This window comes from Muntiacus reevesi, chromosome 1 (assembly GCF_963930625.1).
Source record: "Muntiacus reevesi chromosome 1, mMunRee1.1, whole genome shotgun sequence".
NCBI classification, from domain to species: domain Eukaryota; kingdom Metazoa; phylum Chordata; class Mammalia; order Artiodactyla; family Cervidae; genus Muntiacus; species Muntiacus reevesi.
The window spans coordinates 227,787,478-227,813,433 of NC_089249.1; the positions used below are offsets into that span (position 1 = coordinate 227,787,478).

The 25,956-nt window shown below is 41.3% G+C and overlaps 1 protein-coding gene, 1 long non-coding RNA gene and 1 other non-coding gene across 5 annotated transcripts in view; 1 reads left to right on the plus strand and 2 right to left on the minus strand.

The window, feature by feature from the left end:
* Nucleotides 1-25,956, plus strand: part of LOC136156163 (uncharacterized) — a 27,206-nt gene continuing 1,250 nt past the window's right edge. Inside the window, exons 1-3 of one of the 2 annotated variants that reach the window (XR_010660908.1) lie at nt 1-128; nt 944-1,158; nt 13,556-14,216. This is a non-coding gene — a long non-coding RNA (uncharacterized lncRNA). Of the gene's footprint in view, nt 129-943; nt 1,159-13,555; nt 14,217-25,956 lie in introns of those variants that run through there. The other variant, XR_010660909.1, reaches the window with a different exon arrangement.
* LOC136156733 (U6 spliceosomal RNA) lies at nt 3,308-3,412 on the minus strand. Its single transcript, XR_010661217.1, has one exon. It is a non-coding gene; the product is annotated as a U6 spliceosomal RNA (small nuclear RNA).
* ETF1 (eukaryotic translation termination factor 1) overlaps nt 12,156-25,956 on the minus strand; it is a 24,761-nt gene continuing 10,960 nt past the window's right edge. For both annotated transcript variants that reach the window (XM_065918653.1, XM_065918654.1), the window contains 9 exons: nt 19,534-19,709; nt 19,015-19,154; nt 16,508-16,646; nt 16,032-16,222; nt 15,366-15,495; nt 14,685-14,840; nt 14,216-14,280; nt 13,402-13,549; nt 12,156-13,206 (listed from right to left, as the gene is read on the minus strand). In XM_065918653.1, the coding sequence (XP_065774725.1) occupies nt 13,124-13,206; nt 13,402-13,549; nt 14,216-14,280; nt 14,685-14,840; nt 15,366-15,495; nt 16,032-16,222; nt 16,508-16,646; nt 19,015-19,154; nt 19,534-19,709 (1,228 nt within the window). In that variant the 3' untranslated portion in view covers nt 12,156-13,123. The remainder of the gene's footprint in view (nt 13,207-13,401; nt 13,550-14,215; nt 14,281-14,684; nt 14,841-15,365; nt 15,496-16,031; nt 16,223-16,507; nt 16,647-19,014; nt 19,155-19,533; nt 19,710-25,956) is intronic.

Sequence of the window (25,956 nt, forward strand, 5' to 3'; positions counted from 1 at the left end):
GGCGGCTGTGGGCGGGAGCTCGGCCCTCCCGGTCCGCCCGCGCCCGGGAGCCCGAGGCCAGGGGACTCTGCCAAGGAGTGGGCGGCGGCGGCGGCGGGGCCGGGAACGCGTGGCCTGGCCGGGCTGAGGTAAACGCGGGATAGGCCGACTCGGGCGTCCCCAGAGGGTCTGAGGTTGCCACTCTCCCCACCGGTTTCGTATTTTGTCCCACTTTACCCCCTGATTCTCTGAGCGCCGCCGACTTTGCTGGAGTTTCTCCGGCGGCTGCTGACCCGAGGCCTAAAGCCCACACCTTAGCGTGGTGTGAGGGCCTGGCCTCGCTTGCTGCGCGCGCGCATTTTGCTAGTCGGTCTTCGGTATTTCTCTGCTTTCCGTTTCTCGCTCCTTTCTGCCATTATCAACCTGTCCCTTCTGCCTGGAATATCCTTTCTACACCATTCTGGTGGAACTGTGCGTCACCCTTACTTGTTTCAGACCTCTGGCCGTCTGGAAGTCCTTTCAACCCCCCACCCATAGGCTTCTTGTGCACCTAACACATCATTTATTTATTGAGACTGTGACTCCATCTTTACATTCCTGGTGCCGGGCTCAGGATGTGAGAGTTGTTATCACATCTGAGCGAGGGGAAGGAGGGAAAGACCCTGTTGTTCAGGCTAGCCTTAGTATCTTTCCACTTTGGACAGGGGTCCGCGACTTCACGTCTAGTCCCAAATATCTTCACCGCTATGCTCCCTGTCAATCTGGACCTTCATGAGCCCCAGAATCCGACATGAATAGTTTGGCTCTTTGTGGAAACTTGTAAGGTTGGAGTGGGGGGAGCCAGAGCTGGGGCAGGTGTACACCTGCTGTGGCACTGAGGTCTGGAGTAGTGCCCACTGGGTGCTTCTACCACCCAGAATGGCCTCCTTTCCTCAGCCTGACACCTTTGGTTTATCCACTGCAGGAAACAGCAACCCCTCCAGGCTCTCCTACAGCGCCTCCAGGGACTTAAACGTGCCTCAGCCACGTGATTACCCTGATCTGCCTGCTGGGAGATGAGCAAAGGTCCGAGAAGGACTAGATCTCAGCAGAGACAGCAGTTCCTGAGCACCCACCCCTGAGCGCTTCCAGAAATGCAATGCAACATGGACCAGCCTGTGAGCATTTGCTCCTCCTCAGGTGAGGCAGGGAGAGAAAAGCTGAGAGCTTGGGAGTAATGAGTCGAGTAAATGCTGGGGAGGGGGCTTTTTTAGCACTAAGAAGCCTCTGGACTTGATCCAGAATAAAATCACTCATAGACTTCGAGTCTATGGTTATAGACACACACTGTGAATAAGGTGAAAATAAACGGAATTTTGTCCGTCTCCCTGGCCTCAGATCAGCTGAGTGCCTGTGAGTTGAGTATATGGCGAGGAGATGATCTCTAAGGTCCATGACTGAAGGTTTCTGGGTTAGATTTTTGGAAAAAACTGGGCCTGGGCTGCACACGCAGGCACTAGGTTGCCTCTGGCCTTGTTCCCACCTAAGGCTGCAGGCCCAGAGCAGCCTCTTCTTTCCAGCTATGATCTAGGATTGTGGGTAATGTAGTCCAGTGGCCAGCTTCTCTGTGGTGCTCATTTTTGCCCTCCCCTCCTCGCCTTCTGGAGAAGGCAATGGCAACCCACTCCAGTACTCTCGCCTGGAAAATCCCATGGACGGAGGAGCCTGGTAGGCTGCAGTCCGTGGGGTCGCTAAGAGTCAGACATGACTGAGCGACTTCACTTTCACTTTTCCTTTCATGCATTGGAGAGGAAATGGCAACCCACTCCAGTGTTCTTGCCTGGAAAATCCCAGGGATGGGGGAGCCTGGTGGGCTGCCGTCTGTGGGGTCGCACAGAGTCGGACATGTCTGAAGCAATTTAGCAGCAGCAGCAGCAGCATCTCCTTCCGGCTGCCAGCTACCACCCCCTTCTGCTTCAGGCTGAGGGCAGGACAAGGTGAGAAGGCGGTGCTTACTCCTTTCAGGGCTGGGAGATCCCCAGCTGGAAACCAGCAAGCTATTTATAGCTGAGTCTAGCAGAGGAGGAAGGCCTGAGAGGCTGGGGAGCTCTAGCAGCTTCCTCTCCAGCTATAGAATTTGCAGGAACCCCAGGCCTCTTCTGGGGAAGCCTTGTGTTCACTTCTGGGTTGACATGGATTTGAGCCTGGAAAAACCCTATGTAGCAGTAGGGTTTCTATGTTGTTCCCTGTCTTGAGAGAGACTGATACTCCAATGGCCTTGGGTCCTAGCTTTCAGGCCTCTCTGTGGTGGGGATATTTGGAACCTGAGTTCCAAATAAGCTGAGACTTTTTGCATAAAAAGCCAATGTGACACCCAATATGACAGTTTTCTGGGATTTCTTTGCACTTTTCTTCTCCTTAACTATATTATTTTCCTGTGCTTACCTCCTAATTCTCTTTTAGGACAGGAACCAAACCTTATCTTACTAATGGCACCAACCCTGTATTTATGCTATAAATGAGTGATCTTGCCCAAAGAAAAGTGATCTTGCCCAACCCCCTGCAACAGTACTAGGGGTGTGACTTTTGTTCCCCCACCCACCCAATTCTCTGCCAGTGCCCTGTGCTTTTCCTATCAAGCATCAGATCTTTGTTTGACTAGGTCTGCCACTAGATTGGATACTCCTTGTTGACATAGATGATGTCTGCCTTGTTGTCTATTATATTGCTGTTACCTATATAATAAACAGTTGTTGAATGAATGAATGTGAACCTATGATAGCTAATTCTCTAGGTGGAGTGTTCGATACATGCTTCATTGTCACAGTGTTTTACAAATTGGAAAACAGTTTCAGCCATTTACATATCTTTCACCAAGATCTTGATAAGTGGTAGAGCTGTGTTAGGAACTGGTGTGTGACTTCGGAGTAGTGCTTAACTGTGGCATGAGACTGCCTGTTTGCTGGCACCCAGTAGAAACCTCTGGCTCCCCAGCAGCCAAATGGGTGAGGTGGGTTAGATGAGATACGTAGGCAGACATGGGCAAACTGGCCTGGTCCCGTGATAGAGCTAGTGCAGCCAGCCAGAAGAGCTGCCAGGGAATCTTAAGAATCTTAATGAGAAAGACTTGCTCTGATCTGCCAGAGGGTAAGTCCTGAGGCAGTGACTGTGGGGCCATACAGAGGCTAGACAAACTCCAAGGTCTGAGCAGCAGTGTTTGGGGGCTCCTTAGCTGTTACCAGGGACCCCCTGACTCTTGAATCCAGTAGATTTTTTTTCAGTCTTCATTTTCCTTTAGTAATTGTCACCAGCATGGACTTGTAAGTGACCATCTGTGTTTGTTTTTTTTTTTAATGTGGAACGCTTCATGAATTTGCGTGTCATTCTTGCGCAGGGGCCATGCTAATCTTCTCTATCGTTCCAGTTTTAGTATATGTGCTGCCCAAGCGAGCACTTGTTTTTTTTTTTTTTTTTTTAATTTATTTGACTGCATTGTGTTGTGCATCTTAGTTGTGGCGCCCAGGCTTCTCTATAGCCCAGAGCATGTAGGCTCTTTATTTGCAGCATGTGGGCTTAGATGCCCCATGGCATGTGGGATCTTAGTTCCCCAACCAGGGATCAAGTCTGAGGTCCCTGCCTTGAAAGGCAGATTCTTAACCCCTGAACCACCAGGGAAGTCACTGATTATCTCTTCTTGAAGGCTTTTCTTTCATTGCTTACATGTCTTGATGTTCAACGCTCTGTTTGGATATTAAATGTTCCAGTACTAGAACTTTGCTGGTGGTCCAGTGGTTAAGAATCTGCCTGCCAATGTAGGGGACATCAAAGGATCCCACATGCTGTGGGGCAACTAGGCCCATGCACCGGAACTGCCATGCACCCTCACGCCCAGAGCTTGTGCCCTGCAACGAGAGAAGCCACCACACTGAGAAGCCTGACCACCACAACGAAGAATAGTGCCCCCACTTGCCGCAGCTGGAAAAAGCCCCAGCATAGCAATGAAGGCCCAGCATAGCCAAAAATTAAAAAAAAAAAAAAAATTCCTATTAAAAAAAAAATGTCCCAGTACTTCAAGACTCAGCCTCATGCTCTCTTCTCAAACTGCACTGTGCCAGAAGGATCTTTTTGAGAAGCAGATCTGCATTTGTTACCCTTCTACTTAAAACACCTCAGCAGCTTCTCCTATTCCTCAATAAAACTTCAAGGTCTCAGCAAGGCTCTTGAGGCTCAGCTCGGACTGCCTGTTCTGGCCTCCCTTCTCGCTTCCTCCACCACATTGCCCTTTCATTCTTTGATTCATCCACACTTCTCTCCACCTACCTCCTTAACTGTACTCTTTGCCACCGCCAACATATTCTCACTGCCTGAGATGTTCTTCCTCTTCTTTGCCTAGCTAATATCGCCTGTGCTCAATGAAAGCACCAGTGTCTTCAGAAAAGTTGACAGCCAGGTCAAAATACCCTGTGACAGACACTCAACCTGTGGCCCTCCCTCAGGTGATAATTGCATTTGGGGATTCACATTCACTGGGATAAGGCATTGGAAGCTCAATGGTTGTGTCTGTCTTACTTATGACTGCATTGTAGGGTTTAGCACAATGCTTGGCTGTAGTAGGCTGCAGTTATTAAAATTTTATGTGACAAATGAAATAGTATATTTAACAAAGCATCCTATTAAAACCTTTAAGAAATTGAAAGAGAAGTGAAACAACATGCTCAAAGTCATGCAGCTAAGAAGCAGCAGAGTGGGACCTAGGTACGGCTCCAGTGTCTGTTGCTAACCTCGTGCACAGTGTTTTCCTTCCACCTGTGAAGTATTTTTTGAGAGTAAGAGGAACAGAAGAAGGAAGAAAGTATCTGAGAGACAGAGGGACTGTCTCTCTCTCTCTCTACTCATGAAAATGTAAAGTGGGAGATTAAGAATGAAAGATTACATTTCACCAGAAAAGATATATGAATGACTTGTAAACACATGAAAAGATGTTCAGCAGGAAAATGAAAATCAAAACCAGAATGACACCAGCAATGAACAATCCAAAAGGGAAATTAAGAAAACTGTTCCATTTACAGTAGCAACCAAAATACTAAAGTACCTGGGAGCAAGCTTAACTAAGGATGTAAAAGATTTATACACAGAAAACTGTAAAACACAGTTGAAAGAAATTAAAGAAGACCTAAATAAGTGGAAATACATCTTGTGTTTATGGATTAGAAGACTTGATAGGTTCAAGATGATAATACTACCCAAAGCAATTTGGAGATTCAGTGCAATTTCTATCAAAATTCCAATGTCATTGTTTGCAGATATGGAAAAGTTCATCCTCAAATTCATATGGAATTTCAAGGATCCCTCTCAGTACCTTGGTGTGTTCACCACACTGGAAGCTCTCGAACTGCATAATTTAGGGGTTTTTATGGAAGCATCATTATGTAGACATTATTGAGTAAATCATTGGAAATTGGTGATTGGATCTCAAGCCCCTTTCCCCTCTCGTGGTAGGGCTGAATGTTCCAACCCTGTAATCCTCTTTTTGTTTATTTGGCAAGCAGCCCACATCTTGAAACTATCTGGGTATCTCATTAGTGTACCAAAGACATTCATCACTCAAGAGATTCCAAGGGTTTTAGAGAAAGTCTTTGCCAAGAATAGGAGACAAAGACCAAATGTATATTGCTTATTATATCACACTACTCAACAATAAAAAGAAACGAACATGCATCTACATGGATGTATGTAAAAAAAAAATCCATCTAAATGAAAAAAGCTAAGTGAAAGAAACCTGATGTAAAAGACTGCATATTGCACTATTCCAGTAACATGAAATTTCTAGGAAAGGCAAAACTATTTAGACAGAAAGCAGATCATTGGTTGCCTAGGGTTGGGAGTGAGCAAAGGTTGACTACAGAGGGACACAAGAGACCTTATTGAGAGGTGGACATTGGATTATGTAATGTTTGCTTAACTGTATGAATTCATTTTTAAAAAATCACCGAACTATTCATGCAGTGGGTTGATTTTATAGTTTGTAAGTTATACCTCAATAAAACTGTTAATAAACAACAAAAATGATAGCAGGTTTTAAAAAGTATTTTAAAATCTGAGTAGTTTCCTGGCCTTTGGGTCAAGTCAGGACCAACATATCTGCCTTTCGAAACTCGCCTCTCACCTCTCCAGGCCAACCCTGGCTCACCAGGCAGTTTGGCCACCCCCGAATGAAGTGGAGGTGCCCTCCTCTTATCCTCTAATAGTCTTCACTTTTATTATAATACTTGCTGTCTCCTGCTGGAGGGCAGGGGCAGGGACAGTGACTTTCTCACCAATGTGCCCCAGCATCTTGCACAGGTCCCAGAACATAGGAAATGTTTGTAAATACTTGCTGAATGAAAAGAATGAGACCAGAGTTAACCTAGGCACAATGTAAGGAATAGAAGTGGCATTGAGCAATGTCTGAGTTTCTGAGGGCCTTTGCTTAATTCCCCAGGGAGGAAAGAGCCCATTCCGTGTCATCTGTCTCTAGAATCCAAGTTTGACAAGGGTGTGAGGGAGGGCCTCTAGCCTTGAGGACTGAAGTGCAACTCCTCTTCCTCAGGTGACATCCTGTCCTTTTAAAAACAGAGTGCCCCTTTGCAGGCCCTCCAGTGGGGATTGCTATGTGAGGGGGTTGGTTCATCTCAGTCCCCAGGGGAGGCTAGCCTGGGAATGTGCTCATGTCTGGACAGATGTTTAACTTGGGGCAGGCCTTCGAGCATCAAGCCCGGATTTCTCCTTGTTCTCAAGGCTGGCTCCCACTTCCCTTCCTCCATGGAGCAAAATATTCCTACATCTTGGGTTTACCTCAAAAGATCCTTGCCGTTCCTGCTTGGAGAGCTTCTCTCTGAAGTTTCCACCTTCCTTTTCTGGGTCTCCAGGCTCAGCTGGTAAAGAATTTGCCTGCAATGCAGGAGACTTGGGTTTGATCCCTGGGTTGGGAAGATTCCCTGGAGAAGGGAAAGGCTACCCACTCCAGTATTCTGGCCTGGAGAATTCCATGGGCTATAGTCCATGGTGTTGCAAAGAGTTGGACACTGACTTTCACTCACTCAGGCTTCCTTGAATATGGGTTTGCCCCCTAAGTTTCCTTTGGGTGTGGATGAAGCATCAAGCAGAAGGGGCTGAGCCCAGGCAGGGTTTCTCACCAGAGTGGAAGAGCCAGAAGTCTGACTGTAAGGGAAACCTAGATGGTGCTAACGTGGAACCCTGGAGGCTGGAGAAGCAAGTTAATCTATACACTCAAGCCAACCCTGACTCACAGGGAAGTGACTTCAAAACAACTTTCATAACTCCACCTGGATGGTGGCCACCTTTCCCTTCCCAGCTCTGTCTTTGGCTTTGTGCCACTCCCTTATTCTCCGATCCTCTTTTCTCATCTCTAACAAGGAGGAAAAGGGGCTTAGATGAAGAATAACAAGATTGCACATTTGGTAAGAGCACTGAATTTGGAGCTGTAACAGCTGCTCATGTTGGCTCTCCTCATTTGCTGCATGAGCGTGACAGGTTGTTAGGCTGCTCTCTGGGCTTCAACTTTCTTACCCCTTTAATTAGGAGTTTGGGATGGTAAAATCCAAGCCCCCTATAAGTGCTGAAATTATGATTCCTTAAGTATTGAAGGGGTGTGGCTGTGTCCAGGACTAGAGTCTGATGTCACTCTTGTCCTTTTTGTGAATGGGTTGTAGGCTTTAAGGTAGCAGCGTTGCCTTCTTCCCTTCATCCCCAGGGTCGCTCAGTGAAGCAGCACTCAAGGGTCCCCCAAGAAGTCTTGTTCTTCATGCTGTCTCATCTCACTCAGCACTGACCCAACTCCAAAGCTGATTTCATCTCTGAAGTGTTTGACTGACAGAAGCTCCTCTCCTGGCACTGCCTCTGCTCTCTTCCTTTCAATCTGGGCCCAGTTCTTAGGTTCAGCATCCCCAGCCCCTCTGGCTAGGAATTTCTCCTCAGCTGTACACCCTGCAGAATTAACTCTTCTAATGCATTCTCTGCTGCTTAGTCGCTTCAGTTATGTCTGACTCTGTGCGACCCTATGGACTGCAGCCTGCCAGGCTCCTCTGTCCATGGGATTCTCTAGAAGCCGGAGTACTGGAGTGGGTTGCCATACCCTCTTCTAGGGGATCTTCCCCACCCAGGGATTGAACCTATGTCTCCTATATTGACCTTTGAGTCAAACCCAAATTCTGAGTAAAAAGCAAACTTGAGTGAAGGGTCAAACTAAAGTTGTGTTCTAGATACTTTGTGAATCAATTGGAACCTAAACATTCATTATATTACACTCTTTCTATAATGGATGCTCATGATGACCTTAAAATGTTAGTTAAATGATGCTTTCAGGTTTTTCTTCCCTATTTCTGAAATTTCAAAAATTTTCTTAATGAACATCTTATTTTAAACCTCTTGCTACATCAGTGTATATTTCCTATGAGAAAGTATAATCTTACATAACCACATATAGTTGTCAAGTTCAGGAGATCAGAAGCATTGATACAATATTTTACCCGTTGTCCACATTCCAGTTTCATTAATTGCCCTCTGACAGCATATTTTTTTAAGAGCAGGGGCCAATGCCCTAGTGTCTGAGAAATTCCATTATGTGTATACATTCTTCTTTGAAGATGCTGGGTCAATTACAGGGATCCTCTAGAATCCAAGGGGACTTCTTTTATCCATTCTCAACTGTGGCTGTGACCGAGCTGTCAGAACATGTATGTTCTGAGGGAAGGACATAACTGCCAAATGAATGTCTTCCAGATGCAATCCAAATTGTTGGTTGTCTCTGAAAGTAGAGGTTGGTGAGGTGAATTGACTGGTCGTCTTAGCAGTAGCAACACCTGTTCTCTCTTCTTGAGCAAAGAATGACCTGTATTTGCACTGACTTTGGAACCAAATGGGCAGATATACAACAGAATGAGGCACATTGTTTTTCTAAGGATTAAATGAGAGACTGCACGTGACATGGCATTTTGCCTGGTACATGGTAACTGTCCAACAAATGTTAGTGGGTGTAGTTATTTTTCAGATGGGCCACTCAAAGCCCTGGTTATCCTCCCTGTTCACTCATCCCTGCTTCCTCTGGTAGTTTGCCTTATCCATATAGCCCAATTTTAAAGTTAAACAAGCTGTCCCAGGAATCTTAATGCTTGTCAGATCTCCCCACCGGAAGCAACTTTCTTCCACAACCAGTATCCTTAACTCTAGCACCACCTTGTGGTTTCCAGTGCAAATTCACCCAGGCCACTTGTAGAGGACCAAAGTTGGTACAGGTGTGATCATCTCCCAGCTGAGTTGCTAAGTGCCACTGTGTATTTCACGTGCCTCATTGCATTTAATCCTTACCACAGTCTATAGGGAGCAGACACTGTTACAGGTAGGGAAACAGCTGCTCAGACACATGGCCAAATGTGTCTCTATTCATCAAATGTCAGATCTCCTGCTCACTATTATATCCTGATAGCTTTACAGTTGAAAAGGCTCTTTGAGATTCAAACTCATCCTTACACTGATACGGAACTGCAAGATAGAAAGGGACTTATGGGAAGTCATAAATTCAACAAATGGCAGAGACAAAACCAGAGATGTTTGTCTAAAGAGCTGATTCTTTGTCCTGGGCTCTTTACTAAGACCCAGGGTGAGCTTACCAAGCAATTTGACTATACCCAAAACAGAGTTCTCAGACATGTTTGGAGTTGACTGTCAAAAAGAGACCCCTGGAGATAAACTGTTTCCACATATACTTCTAGTGCCAGTTAGTTGGCCCACATTCTCAATAACTTTGGCGCCCATTACTTCCACACCTCTTGGTCGGTCAGTTCCTGTGTCCCTGGGAGGCACAGTCCCATCAGGGTGGACTTGGCAGGTAGGAGTCCCAGCAGGCACACACTCAAATTGGCAACAAGGGAGAAGCTGGCATGAAGCTTACATTCCATCTTGGCATTCAGCCCTGAATACACTGTCTGGGAGCACCATGGCATGAGAACTGGAGCCAGGGAACAAAAGATGGCAGGTGCTGCAGGCCCAGACAGGCGAGCACAACAGCCCACATGACCGGCACTACTGTGCTGCCTTCTAACTTTTGACTTCAAACAGCAGCTAGGGGTAGAAAAAACTACCTCTGCCATGCATGGGCATGTCTGCCTCTTACCGTAGGGTGACTGGGTTTCATCAAGGCTGTCATCTAAATCAGATGAAAAACTGGACAAAATTATGCTGAAAAAGCAAAGTGACAGAAGAGATTCCCTTACTGGTCAGTTTTGTTAATACTTCTTAAATCTGGACAAAGAAAATCATGTACCACCTTGGTACTTCAACTAGGTTTCCTAAACTACTAAATAGGAGCTCCACTTTTGGGAAAAGCAAATGAAACAAAGAATCCTCTTCTGTTTTAACACATCCTAGAAGCCCTGTTCCATTGAGCCAGCCTCTGACTTGCCCTTGAATGAGGTTGCTGCTCTTCCACAGGTACAGGTATGCAAGATCAGAGCAGGGGAGGCTTAGTTTCCACCTTTCCATCTAGATCATGCTGTCGACTCAAAGGCAACCACATGTAGAAAGAGAATCAATTTTGGAATTAAGCCTGGCATAAAGGTTTGCCACTGAAGAGCTGCTACTTAAACCTCTTTCAACCTGTTTTAAACGGCAGGTTTCCCTTTGGCTTGCACAGGGAAGAGAGTAAGGTACAAATTAGTTTGGCCCATCAACTGGAACCTCTTTCTCTGGTGTTAACACTGGGATCATGGCCTTTTGCATATATCCTTCCATAGGCAAATGTAGCAGAAGACAACTAAATCACTAAATCTATGGCTGAAGAGTAACTATGAGGAAATTGCACATGCTTTGGAGAGCTCACTCACACTGTCTCCACGGCTCAGACCTTTCTTAAAGCAGTCCTAAAGAATCTCAAGCACACAAAGTATATTCTTAAATATGGTTTAATACTCTTCTCCATTTCTGTACATCACAACACCAAGATTTTGCTGTTTAGGATCTCTCTGTAGAGGCTATAGAGAATGCAAAGGCTACGGTTTTCACCCCCTCTTATTTATGTGTTTGTATTGTGTAAGTGTAATACATATCAGTATATATTGATACACACATCAATATATAATGCAATATATATCACTGAAGAGAACACATTGATTAAAGAAATACAAAAATTTGGCATCATTTCCAAACTTAAATAGTAAAAATAAAAACTACAAAAGGAGCTGCATACCCTAAATGTATCATGTGAAACAACAAGCATATTCAAAAATGTAAATTTACATCCAATTTCTCTGATCTTGTCATATATCACATTAGACCCATTTACAATGGCAAAACCCTAAGGTACTGCTATGAAGAGAGCAAGTTTGCTCACTCTTGGGTGTTCTGCAAACAAACAGCAGAGCCCAAAGAAAAAGCCTTTTCTGGTGAAGCCTCCCGCATTGGTGAATACCAAAGAATTGACTCTTGTTACTGGGGGTTGAGACATCAGGTTATACATCGACAGACAGTCATTTGGACCGCAGAGTACAGTGTTGAGAACCAGAAGCTTTACATTTAAGACACACTCCCTTCATTCAAGTGAAACAGGATTACTGGAACGATAGGCAGGTCTGCAACCTGGGAACAAGGAGCTGGTTCAGACCAATAAAGCTACGAGTGACTGAGTCAAGTCAGTGAAGAACAGCAGTCAGGCACTAAAGTGTTTAAAGTACCCAATTTGAAAACCAAATGCACCCCACTACTCTAGCAGTGTGGGGGGGATACCAATCGACTTTTAAAACCTTTGGTCCTTCAAAGTCCATTTGGTATACTTTTTTCAATTGCTACCACTGGGCACGTCCTATACACTTTGTTCACTGTCACCACCTCAGGCACCCTGTCCGTGACCTTGCATGTTAGCTGGGGTCAAGTCTGATTTACAACCCAGCTGTGAAGCCTAAGCTTCAGGTTTTCAGGCCCACTTTTGGGTCCAGCATGGTTAAGTCCTTGGTGCCAGAAGCTGTGTCCCCATCCCTTCCCACCCCTGCCCTTCCCACCCTCCTCCCATAATTTCTATGAGAGGTGCTTGTAAGTCCCATATTTCAAACAGATGCTCCAACCCCACCAGGAGGTCAGGGGTTTACAATTACATGCACAGTCATACATGTCTCGTCTGTCGTTCCTGTGAAAAACCTTGTAGTTCATTTTTAAAAAATCAAAACATTCACATAATCTCATGCCATCCAACACAAGGAAAACACGACCACCTCCCTTTTGCAAGGACAGACCCAAGCAAAATAAAATATTTAAATGTCTTTGCTTCCACTTAAATTGCATGTTTTATTTCTCCCAATTCCAGCAATAGCATAGAAGTTCCATCATATCCATCCCAAACTGGTTTCTAGTATGCAAGATTATGTGAACCCTTGTCAAAGCAGTTGATGCTAAGGGCTCCCAAACCCTGGGTGCAAAGGCACCTGCAGAACAGATGGAAGGAAACAGCAGTGGCCCAAATGCTTCATGTGTCAGTTTTTGCAATGCAACCTGCATCCTTGAAACTGACGGCCTGGAGGGGACGGGTAGTGAGGGAGTGAAGCTGAAATTGCCTATTAGCTCACTCTTTCAACATTAAACAGAGACCGAGAGAAATGGTTCCAACATTTCACCACATATATTTCTTCTTATGCAGTCTAAGCTGAGAATGCCATGTAAATGGGTCACTGCGAAATGCAGCAATTTAATTTTTCTCCAATCAAAATAAGAAACAAACCAGTATGATCTCATTTCTATTAACTTTTGAAGGTTTACAGCAGTTAAAGTATTTTTGCTTCTATGTATGAAGGTTAAAAAAATCTTTTTTTTCCCCATAAAATACAAGAGCAACCAATTTCACCATCAAGTAAAAGTAAAAACTGGGATTCTTTTTTAAATTAGTCCAAAGTGGCATTTAGGAACTTAGTTGTAGGCTGCTGCGCTGACACCATGACAAACCAAAGTGTAGGGTTGGGTCTGGTTTTGTTTCGGTTTTCTTTTCAATATCCAATGCTCATGGATTAAGTTCTGGAAATGTTCCAATTGTAAGGCAGGGATCTGTTTGGATTCCACCACGGGTATGCTCCTTGGGTTGGATGCTGGAGGGTGAGGCACGTTTTGCCGGACCCATGTCGACTACCTAGTAGTCATCAAGGTCAAAAAATTCATCATCTCCTCCTTGGTATTCCATTCCCTGGAAATCTACTCGGTACCGCAAGATACCTATGGGAACAAACGAACAAACAATAAATAGCTGTGGTTGACAAAACTGGAGGGTGGGGAGCAATCCCCTTGCAGAATTATAGCAAGGGGAGATGATATATGAGCACACCTCTCTGGACATGATGATATTTTTGGGATACAAAGGAAAGGTTGTGGCTGAGACTCTGGCATTCAGTTTTCTGATTTGCTACTCACCTCCAATTCCACCAAATCCTTTGACAAACTGGGATCCTTCTTGTGACTTATCTGTGACAATTTCCAAAGTAGCTCCAAATTTTTTATAGTTGTTGGCAAACCACTCCAGAAGGGGCATGCTCTCAATCAGCTCATGTTCTTGTCCTGTCTGCAGGGGCAGCCATGAGATATAGAAACAGCGGGATTAGGATATATCAAGACATGGATACTTGCTACCCTGCCTGCCATTCTCCCTCTTCCTCTCTGATCTATGGTGTGTTAAACTGTAAGCAAATTATGGGTTCTGGCAACATAAATGCAACAGCACAGAAATTCTGATTACTTCAAACAACATTCCTCCCCAGGCTCTAGCATCAGTAATGAAATGTTAACACACACTTGGCAGTTTTTCAATTTATGGTTCCTCCCATTGTCTTAAGTCAGGCTGTTACAAAGTGTCTCTAGACAATACTCATTCAACAGCTAAGAGACAAGCCAAAACTGCTTTTTGGAGGAGCCTTTTAAAAACCAAAGTTGTCCAACTCAAAATTTGAAGATGCTACTAATTAAAAGGGACCTGTATTGAGCAAGTAAACTTTTTTATACTTAAAACAACAACAACAACAAAAGAACCAGGGTAACCATCACCTGGCCTCCTTCCTTGGAATCAGACAATTACGTGGCACATAGGAGTGGACTACCTCCAGGTACTCCCACTGCCAACAAGTAGAGGTGTGGTTTCCCGAGGCTGATGCTACTCTATGCTGCCAGTGCTCTAACATACGGATTTATGTTTCCTTGCATGTATCATCAAAGCACATAAACAATCACATACCTCTTTGTCTGTAAAATGAGACTTATCCTTCTCTTGTTCTGGAGTTAGATAGAGAATTTTCTCCTCTGCAGTATTGGGGGAAAAAAGATGTGTTAACCTGCTTCTCAGATACCAATAGGTTTAAGTTCCATGAGATGAAAATTAGGTTAGATGAAAGGATTCCTGAACTGATTCTATCAACCTTCTTTTCATAAGCACATTAGTCAGTATGCAGTGAATGAATGTCTACCAGGTATACTGGTCCTATCATAAGGAAACATCAAAGACATTTAAGATACAGCCCTTATCCTCAAAAAATCTTAGGCAGATATTTATCAGTTCAATTGGGTACAGGCTGGGAGTGGGGAACAAGGTACACATCTGCCTTTTAATTGCTCCTGAAATCAGTCACCTTGTCCAATCTCCACCCCAGGCTTCTTGAATACACAGGTTAGTAACAAATGGAAACTTTATTTACTAATTATCATACCTTCTGTGCCTTGGCAATGAAGAACATATCTCATGATATCCAGATTTTCATAGACTATTAGAATCTCTACAGCTCCCATTTCTAAAGCCTTTAGTGTATCTTCAACTCCGAAACAGTACTTGCCCGTGTCCTGGCTTATTTCATCGAAGTATCGCCCTGTGGTCAAGGACAGGTCAATAAGAATGTAGTTTGTACACATACACCTTTACTCAAAATCAGAGAAAGAAAAAAAGTCAACTTAAAAACAACTGCCAAAAGTTAGTGAAAAATCACACCACTAGTCGAGGCTCCAGAAATTGAGTCTCAAGAGGTACTAGTTGGGCCAAGTACATAATCATTTGGAAATGTGCATGTATCAAATTGGAAACACAGCCAAACAATGGCCCTGTTAATCTTTAATTTGAGCTTTTGAATTATTTATCACTCTAAAATAAAAGATAATATGGGAAATTTGACTGAAGTTTGGTTCCTACTGCCAAAGGGTAAAAACAGTAAGAAAGACAAACATTTATTATTAATATTAGATGTGACAACTAAAGGATGATTTAAAATAATGATTCCATTGAGAAGGATTTTAATAAAAATGCTAAACCTTCCTCTTTTACCCTTCTCAGCGTCTTGTTTTGTACATACACACATACAAAAACTTTTCACAGTAAAGAAATTGTATTTCACTGATACCTATTAATTTCTTCTCTTGAATGAACTTCACGTTGGAGAGGACTTCAGTAGATAATTCAATAGCTTGATTGAATCCATTTTCACCACCATAAGATATATCAACTAATTTTAAAACTTTTGATTGCAACCTCTAACACAAAACAAAATAAAAAAAAAAAAGAAAAAGCACATCATTAGTACTTCAAAACACCCTTACCAAGACCCATGACCTCTTAATGGCATGCAAAACTAGCCAGTGAAACATCAAGAGGAAGAATATGGGGGAAGGTGCCCAATTTATTCATGAACAGGTCTCATGAAGATCACCTCCCCAGTCAACTGTATTGCATATCCTATTAGACTTATAAAACCAGCTCCTAGTTTCTTTAAAATCAAACTTCAATTTAAAGCCAATTATGGCAACCTACTAAAACCAGGGACCAACATAGGGCCAAGAAAGATTCCATCCCAAAATGGCTGATTTCAAAAGAAAATAAGTTCAGACATAGTAGGGGAATATCTCCTAATATTACTAATAATACACACAAAATTTTGCCAACTCAGAGAGAGGTTTTTAACATGGAATTTATCACTGTAAAAGAAAGAGATATGCATGTCCCAGCACTCAGAGAACTCAACTACTCCCACCAAGAAACTTACATAATGGAGCATCTACTTCTCACTTACCTGATCAAACATATCAGATTGACTTAGTTCAGTTTTAAAGTCAGCTGATCCAGCTAAAACGAGACCAGCCACATTCACCTTGTCCCCAGAAATAAACAGCTGCACAGCAGTCTCAGCTACTTTTCGAACATAGTTATGTCGCTTTTCCATTCTTAAACGGGCAAAACGCAAGGCTGACTGACCTCCTCTACCTTTGACAAAAAAAGTGATGAGAGAAAAAGGCATTTATTAAGTATATGATACCTTGCTAATTAAAAAGTAATTATATAACCATGCTATTTCCCAAGGAAAGGAGAAAATCACTATTCCTTTCAGAATAAAATTGCTTTTAGTGAGTGAACACTAATTCTGTAGTCAAAAGAGTCACAAGTAACAATGCTTCTCCCATCACCTGAGTTTACTTTCCCCTATTACACAATTTGCTTCCTTAATGCTGGACACAAAGCAAAAGTATTCATGTTCTCTTCCTAGATTACCATGTTTCTTTGGGAGATCCACAGTGAATTTGTGCAGGACTTCTCTTGTATTTCCTTGGAGTGTGCCAAAAAGTGCACCACTACCATCTATTACAATGAAGCCAAACTTGCTATCATCTGAAAGGAGTGCTGTAAGAGCCTGAAAAGCAAACACAGGTACCACACCGTAAGTCTCAAAGCTTTGCAAAGTTAAGACAAAATTCCAAAGGGACACATACAAGCCCTTTCCACTCAGAACGGTATGGAGTACTACAGAAAAACCATTTCACGGAGTAATTTAAAGGCTTCAGCTATAAACATGTAATTCATTTAGACAAATCTGAACCTGATGCAGGAGAAAACCAACAATATCAACGTGAAGCCTTTTTACAAAGCTGACCTAGGCACAGGAACCCAAAACGAATACAGAGTTATAGGGATCAAATTCTTCCTAGGTTGTTTTTAGACTAATGGTGGTCTAGGGAACATAATATTCAAAGTCTAACCTCCAAAAGTTGACTTGCTGTTGTTACCATTAATAACCCCAGCATTAATAGGCAGTATTCACTATGACTAATAAGAATCTTTTGCAAATCAATTCTAGAACAGGTGTACTCACTGAGGACAAAACCCAGAAATCATCTATAAAAAGATCTAGTTTTGAAATGTTTCATTTAATTATGTCTTGAGTAACATTAATGACATCAATATCTAAAATTCAATTTTAAAGGTACTATAGGTAATAATTGTGAATTTTTATGAGAAAATCCTTCTGGGTTAGTATTGTATCATTCTATTTCTGCTTCCTGAAAGATCAGATCTTTAAATAGTTCTGGGACCCATATAGATGGACAAGAGTTGGCATATAAAGACATAGTAGATGACTAAATACTAGGTGGCAGCCTCTATAGAGCTAAGAATTATTACCCATACCATTTAACTGAGGAAGAAAACAGCTCTTCACGAACTGACTGGAAAGCAGATTAATCACTAAGAATCACCCTTTAACCAAAGCATACTTGATAATTAGCATTAAGATATGAATATTGCCCATGTTAAAAATTTTGCCTTAAGACTCTGTCTTCCAATGCAGGGGGGTACAGATTTGATTCCTGGTCAGGGAACTAAGATCCCACATGCCACAGAGTGGGGCCAGAATCAGGGAATAGACTTATCCCTCATAATAAGAATATATAAATATCCTGATTAAACACAACTTCAGCTGTGCTCTTCAGTATACCACATGTGTATGTAGTTTTTGATATACCAGTTAGAGCCAAACAAAGCTAGTTAAGATGAAATGGTATTTTGGAAAAAGAGTTAAGCTAACTTAGGTCAGTAAGGTAAAACTAGATAACATGAGTATCATGTACTATTTAAATCAAGACGACTCAAAATCTGCTTTCATCAAAGTAGATAGTTAATTTGAAGAGGGTGGCAAACTGCCTCCCCAATGGAACTTTTGCCAGAAGGAGGCTCTGACAGCCAAGAGAAAAGTCCGTCTCCACCATCTATGCAATCACTTAAGATCCGACTGGAACTGAACTTCCCATCAAGTTAGCAGAATCATCACTTGTAAACTGTGTCAACAAATGTCAGTTCTAATTCCACTATAGAGGTTTTCCCCTATGTTGATGAAAGGCAAGAGACTGAACTAGAAGCCAGCTGTGAATTCTTGATTGTTCTACTGTTGACTGATTTAGGTCACTCTAATGAGGTTTCCTTTCTACCCTTAATGTTCATCATATTATGACAGTTCTGTCACTCAAAAGATTTTTTTTTTTTAATGGATGGGGGGGGAAAGCTCTTATGGTCCTTACTGAAGATTTTTATAATTTGTGAGCTGAAACTAAGAGTGCAAGAAATATATTTAAGTATCATGGATACATAAGGAGACCTAGAGATCAGGTAGTCATTTATTTCTCTGCTTCTAATTAGTTCTTCAAACCCAGCACTTTCCTCAAACATGCTGAATACTCATGTCATTCATTGTCATAATAATGAAAAAAAATTTTTTAAAAAGAACCAGCCTTATAAAATGGAAGTTATTTGGAAAACAGCCTGGCAATTGTTGAATTGGTTAAACATAATTACTATATGACCCAGAAATTCCACTTCTAGCTTGTATACCTGGCCCCCCAGTGAAAACATAGGGACATACAAAACCTTGTACATGTATGTTCAAAGCAGTATTATTCATAACAGCCAAAGAGTGGAAATGACAATTTCACCAAATGATGTTATTAAGTGAAATGTGGCATATCCATGAATAGATAAAATGTGGAAAATAGTATTTGGTAATAAAAAAGGAATGACGCCTAATACATACCACAAAATGGATGAACCTTGAAAACACGCTAAGTAAAAGGAACAAGCCACAAAAGGCACAGAAAAACAGATCAGGGGTAGCCTATAGCTGAAAGATCTTGGGGTATGGCCGCAGGGACGAGGAAGGCCTGGGAGTGACTGCTAATAGGTATGGTGGATTTCTTTTAGGGTAACAAAAACATTCTGTTTTAACTTCTTACCTCTGTGTGGAATTTGTTGTCACACAAATACAATGATGTATTAATTGGTTTGAAAGGTTCAAAGTCAATGTTGACTTTCTTTTCCTTTCCTTCTTCTGTTACAATTGTACCACAGTAAACAACCAGGCCATTTGGAGGTACTGCAAAGAACAAACAATTTCTCTACTTATATACACACCTAATTTTCCTTAATTAATAGGAAAAATGTTCCCACAGCCCACTGGTCCTGTCCCTTTAAATCATAATTTACATAAAGTAGAAATATCTGTAAATTTCTGAGGCATATTTCTCTTCCTAATTTTGACACTTGAGATGTTTTCAAAAAGATTTATTATTTTAAGTATAGTACATACTACTTAACTTTCAAAAAATAACTTAGGGAAAAAAAAAAAGACCGAAGGAACACAGCTCATGTCTGGGTAAGAAAGGACTTGTGACCAAAAACATCACAACAGAATCAAAGTGGAAAATACAGCCAAGACAAAGTAGAGGAGGTAAATGTTGAAAGCTCCAGATTACCTTTGTTATAAAGTTTGAGTCTTTGTTGTACAGATGTAATGGCTCCCAGGACTGAAAGGCGGTTTACTCGTGACTTAATGTTAGATGCAGTTCCAAATTCATCTGCTAACATTTTTGCCACTCGTGAAATCTGGTCTTTGGGAGGAATGATCAACGATATCATGCTTGTGCCATTGCTGTGGAAGAATAGCATTAGAGGTTTAAGTACTACATAAGTAAAGAATTATCACTAGTAAATGGAGTTAAAAGTGAGATACCCCTAATATAGGAAAAGTAAATCACTCTAAAAGTGACCATGAAGGTAGGGGCTATACTCTGTAATCAGAGAGTACCCAGAGCTAGAATAGTGTTCAAAATATGGTAGGTATATCAACCTCCAACAAAGAGGCAAGAACATACAATGGAGTGAAGACAGTCTATCTTCAGCAAGTGGTGTTGGGAAAGTTGGACAAGCACATGTAAATCAATGAAGACACACCCTCACACCATACACAAAAATAAACTCAATGCTTTAAAGACTTTAAGACACGACACCATAAACTCCTGGAAGAGAACACAGGCAGATCGGACCAGTGTTTTCTTAGGTCTGTCTCCCAAGGCGACAGAAATGAAAGCAACAATAAACAAATGGGACCTAATCAAATCTATAAACTTTCACACAGCAAAGAAACCATAAACAAAACAAAAAGACAACATACTGAATGGGAGAAAATACCTGCAAATGATGTGACCAACAACAGCTTAATTTCCAAAACATACGAGCAGCTCATACAACTAACTTGAACAAAAAACAAACACTACCAAAAAATCAACACTGCTAATTATCACAGAAATGCACATAAAAATTAACAACGAGGTATCACTTCCTATCACCTAGGATGGTCATCATCAAAAAGTCTACAAATAACAAATGCTGGAGAGGTTGTGGAGAAAAGGGAACCCTTCTACACCATAGGTGGGAGGGTGTTGGTAAATTGGTGCAGCCACTGTGGAAAACAGTATGAAGGTTGCTTAAAAAACTAAATACACACACACAGAGTCATAAAAAGAATGAAATAATCCCATTTGTAGAAAGAAAAAAGACATCCCATCACTTAATGTGGAATCTAAAATATGACACAAACTTATTTACAAAACAAACACTCATACAGGAAAAATACTATGGTTAACAACGAAGAAAGGGGTTGGGGGAAGGCATAAATTAGGAGCTTGAGATGAACAAACTACTATATATAAAGTATCAACAGATAAGCAACAAGGTCCTACTGTACAGTACAGGCAACTATATTCAATATCCAGTAATAAACCATAATGCAAAATAATATGAAAAAGAATATATATACACACACACATAACTATCACTGAATGTATATGCTGCTGCTGCTGCTGCTAAGTCTGACTCTGTGCAACCCCATAGACAGCAGCCCACTAGGCTCCTCCATTCACAGGACTCCCCAGGCAATACGAGTGGGTTGCCATTTCCTTCTCCAGAATGTATATACAATGTATATACAATCAAGTATACTTCAATTTAAAAAGAATATGACAGGTGTTTAATTATTTGAATTAATACTAGCTTAACTATATGTAAAGACAAAAAGCACTTTAAGGAGTACTTGGGAAACTCATTCACCATTCACCAAGGAATGAAGGGAGAAGCTTTGGTAAGGGTGTGACAACAAGACTCAAGGAATTTAACCTTGAGTCCAAGGCAGAGGCTTAGAATCTGGTGGTTCTTCAGAGGAAGATGCAATAATAGGATGATGCAACAAGTCTTCCCAAAGTCTAGATGAAATACCAGTTTAATATCCTGGTCCCCTCCTTCAAAATTCCAGGCTCACCACAAAAACTTAGTATCACTAATTCAGCACCCTAAGTATCCTGATAATGAGAAACGAGAGTCTTGGATTCACATAAATATCCCAGTTAGGAAATCTCTGTCACACACACCTTTCTCTAAATAAGTGTACCTCTAAATGTATTTTACATATTAATCACTTTTGAGTTTCATTAAAGAGAGAAATGCATAGTCTGATTACCTCCGGGTAACCAAGCAAATTGAAGCTTGTGCAACTAAAAACTAGGACAAAACCCTAACTTATGGAGGATACACCCCCCAAGGCTTTGTCACATGGGAGCTTCCTTTTGAACAGCTATCAACCCCTCTAACCTTAATACTGATGCCAACAACGTATCTTTTTAACCTAGACATTGTCAAGATTTATTATTAGCATCACTAGTTAAGAAATATTTCAATATTCATTTTCTTTGAAGAAAATATTAAAAAATTATCAAAATATAGCAATTCACTAATCATTAATCAAAACAAACCCACTTCACACCCAATAAGATGGCCACTATTAAAAAAAAGTGTTACAAAAAAAAAGTGTTGGCAGGAGGCAGAGATATGGAACCCATATGCATTGCTGGTGATAATGTTAGATGGTATATAACCATTATGAATAACAACATGGCAGTTCCTCAGAAGGTTAAACAGTTATCATGACTCAGCCATTCCACTCCTAGGTGTATGCTCAAGAGAAGTAAAACTATATGTACACACAAAAACTTGTGTTCACCAAAGGCACTGTTCATAATAGTTAAAAAGTAGGAAAAAACCCCACGTTCAACTGATGAATGGATAAACGAAATGTGGTATATATCCAAACAATGGAATTATTCAGTAATAAAAAAAAGAGTGCTAGTACATTATTTCCTTTAAGGTTTCTTAATCTGCTAGCTTACAAGAAAAGCCAAAGGATTTTCCTGAGAAGTGCTAATTTGTGTTTACCATTAGTAAAAGTAAGTTAAAAAAAGCTACATAAAACAAGTAACAATATGAACAGAATTAGAAGTATAACAAACATATACATGGGACATTACAAGTCCCAAATGTGCCCTGACCAAATCTAATGGCTGGCTTTCTAGTATCTATCATTATATATTGATCCAATTTCACATACCCAGACAAAACCCTAACTGAAAGACACACACACCCCTATGTTCACAGCAGCACTATTCACAGTAGCCAAGACCTGGAAAGAACCTAAACGCCCATCGAAAGATGAGTGAATAAAGAAGACATACATGCAGTACATACATACAATGAGCACTACTCAGCCCCACCGCCCGCCAAGGAGAACAGAATAATGCCATCTGCAGCAACATGGAAGCAGTGAGAGATTACCATACTAAGTGAGTAACTCAGAAAGAGAAAGACAAATGCCATATATCACACCTTATGTGATAGTGTGGAATCTTAAATACGACACAAATGCACCTACTGACAGGACAGAAACAGATTCACAGACATAGAGAACAGACCTGTGGCTGCCAAGGGGGTTGAGGGAGGGATGGAGTGGGAGGTTGGAGCTAACAGATGTAAGCTATTATATACAGAAAAGAATATTAAAGAAAAAAAAAATCAATGTATATACATATATATAACTTTGCTGTAGAGAAATCATATTGTAAATCAACTATATGTCAATAAAAAATAAATTGAGCCAATTTATATTTTGAAGGCCAAAGCTGATCTGATATGAGCCAAAGTATGTTAAGAAATTTGACTGTTGTTTTACAAACTGTTTCTACTTGATACTTAGTGAGTCTATAGGAAAGTTACTTCCTGAGATTCTTCAAGATCATGATCCTAAAGGCTATGATAAGTTTAATCATTACAAGTTTTAGTGTCAAAATGAAACAGGTGGGGGCTTTCTTTAGATAAACTGGATAGACCACCAGAAACACCTAAAACTTTTTCCTAATTGCTGAGTGTGTTAACTTCACATATATCCAATGTCTGGTGGAAGTCTGCAAGAAAAAAATTAGAAAGATGGCTACAGTGTCAAGTCAAATAGGCTTATGTGCCAAGTGTCATTAAGAAAGAAGGGAAGAGGCATAGTAGAGAAAAAAAGAGAGAAAACCCCTAATATTAGCTTTGTAACGAAGGGAAGAGGCATAGTAGAGAAAAAAAGAGAGAAAACCCCTAATATTAGCTTTGTAACTAACTGTTTGAAAGTGTCTGGAAACTATCTTCCTAGAATAAAATTATCTTCACAAATATGCATCTTGGTACCAGCACTGGAAAAGAACCTCATAGTTTTCTCCTAGTGGCAAAATTCACAAGTCCCCTAGTCAGAAAAGTTTTCTTTAGGAGACAAGCTGACTAGCAAGCCCTTCCACAATCAGGATAGTTGCTCTCAGACTGTCTTCAAAACCAGCATTGTTTCTGTTGGGGTATCTACTCAAAACTTAGAAGGCGGGTTCACAACCTTTGTGATACTTTCCTCAATAAACTGCAGGTTGATTAATTTGTGAATCATGAACTACAAACAGGTGGTAAAGCATGGTGTGTGCTCTGCTGCCACCACTGGACAGGGGAGCAGATCAAAGCGGAGAATCAAACCAATTCATGGTAAGCAGCTTTAGTCACCACAAATACAAGCAATGATCATGAAATAAAAAACCAGACATATATACAACTGTAGTGGCCATGTTCCAGTTTCTGAATTAGATGGAAAAAGAATTGCCAAATGAAACAAGTTGGTATCTTCTATTACAAAAAAGAAAACTGCTCTTTACAATCAGTGGGTGTTCTTTTAGCAATCAACTGTAACAAACTGCTGCACTTCCAGTATGTGTCTTGCTAGGGACCTAAATGTCTTAAACACTTTTTGATAATCCCTTCTGGAGTTTTGCCAAATCTTACAGGCCAAAGGGGAGAAAAGGCATTTGCTCTAGGAGGGGCTAGAAAAATTAGGCAAGTAAATTGAAATTCAAACTTGTTTCAGACTGTAGGTGTCACCTTATGATATGAAACTATACAAGACAGGGAAAAGTTGCAATCTAAGTAAGATAGGTAAATTCAATCTGAGCTTTACTGATTTATATTTGTTTTCAGATGAACAATTCTCAAAAGAGAATTTCTTTACCCTGGGGCTTTTGGACTCTTTAGGGACCAAAAGAGTTTAGCCACTTCTCAAAAGGGCTCAGTTGTAGGAAATGTAATGAGAAGGGGCTAAAAGGATAGCAGGGTGGAGGCTCAGAGATCTGACAGCTTAACAGGCAACAAACCCAAAGGAGGTAAAGTTTGAGGCTAAAGAGAACCTCTTTAACGTTTATCATTGGGATAAATTAACTGAGAGGCTGAAATGCCTAAAGGAAGTTCCTAAAGCAGGATAATCATGTGGAGGACAAAGCAATGACCTTAAGATAAGCAGCTATTTACTTTTCACTGTGGATAGGTTAAGAAGATAAGCATCCATTAAGCAACTTTACTGTATAGCACCAGAGTTGGGCAACCTTAAACTCACATCCATTTAACATCCTAGAAAGGACAGAGTAGTAGAGATACCTAAGAACATAATCTTGTTATGGAATTCCACTTAAAACATTGGTAGATTTCTACTAAGTTGTTAAATAGGAAGCCACTTGACAGTCTTGGCTTCTTATTCATTTTGAATTCTGACTAATGTTTTTAAAAAACTGGGCTTCCCTGGTGGCTCAGACAGTAAAGAATCTGCCTGCAATGCAGGAGACTCAGGTTGGATCCCTAGGTCAGGAAGATCCCCTGAAGGGAATGGCTACTCCAGTATTCTTGCCTAGAGAATCCTATGAACAGAGGAGCCTGGTGGGCTGTAGTCCATGTGGTCACAGAGTGTCACACACGACTGAGCGACTTTCACTAGTTTCCCTTTGTGCCTCTCTCTACCCAGTCTGGGGGAAACCTTAAGTTTCTGAATTCATCTGACACCACTGGGGATGAGGATACAAGGATTATTTAAATAGATGGCCTCTACTTTAGAAGTTTAAAGGCTTCATGATTTGCCTGTTGGGTTTGGTAACAGCAAATTAAAGTTTTTCCAGGAACTTTATGGCTGTCCAAGTGGTTAAGACTTATTCCCACTGCAGGGGGCACAGGTTCAACTCCTGTTTGGGGAACTAAGATCCCACATGCCTCACAGAACAGCCAAAAGACTAAAACTTAAAAAAAAAAAAAAAAAAAGGGAAGCTTCCGGTTTTTAAAAATTAAAAAAAGCTTTTCCAGGAAAGTTTCCAAACAAAATAAACACTCCTTTACCCCCCACCCGCCCCCCAGGCAAGCCAATCAAAGTCGCTAGACCAGTTTGTGTAAACACCAAAATAAAACCAAGAAAGCTGAGTATTTCATTTGAAGTAGAGCAAAGAGCCCTCAGGGAAGAGTGAGAAATAAAGCTCTCACTGAGTTGCTGGCAGTGTAAGCAAACTACACCTTATAATTTTAATAGTTTTTATCCACGCCTCTGCTTTGTCACTATGTCCCTTTCCCAAAATCAGAAGGCTCTCATTTAAGTCAGTGGATTATGAGGCACACAGCAATGATTCACAGGCAGGCTGTAAAAAAGACACAACATACAATGTGCTGTGTAAGGTGTCTAGGGG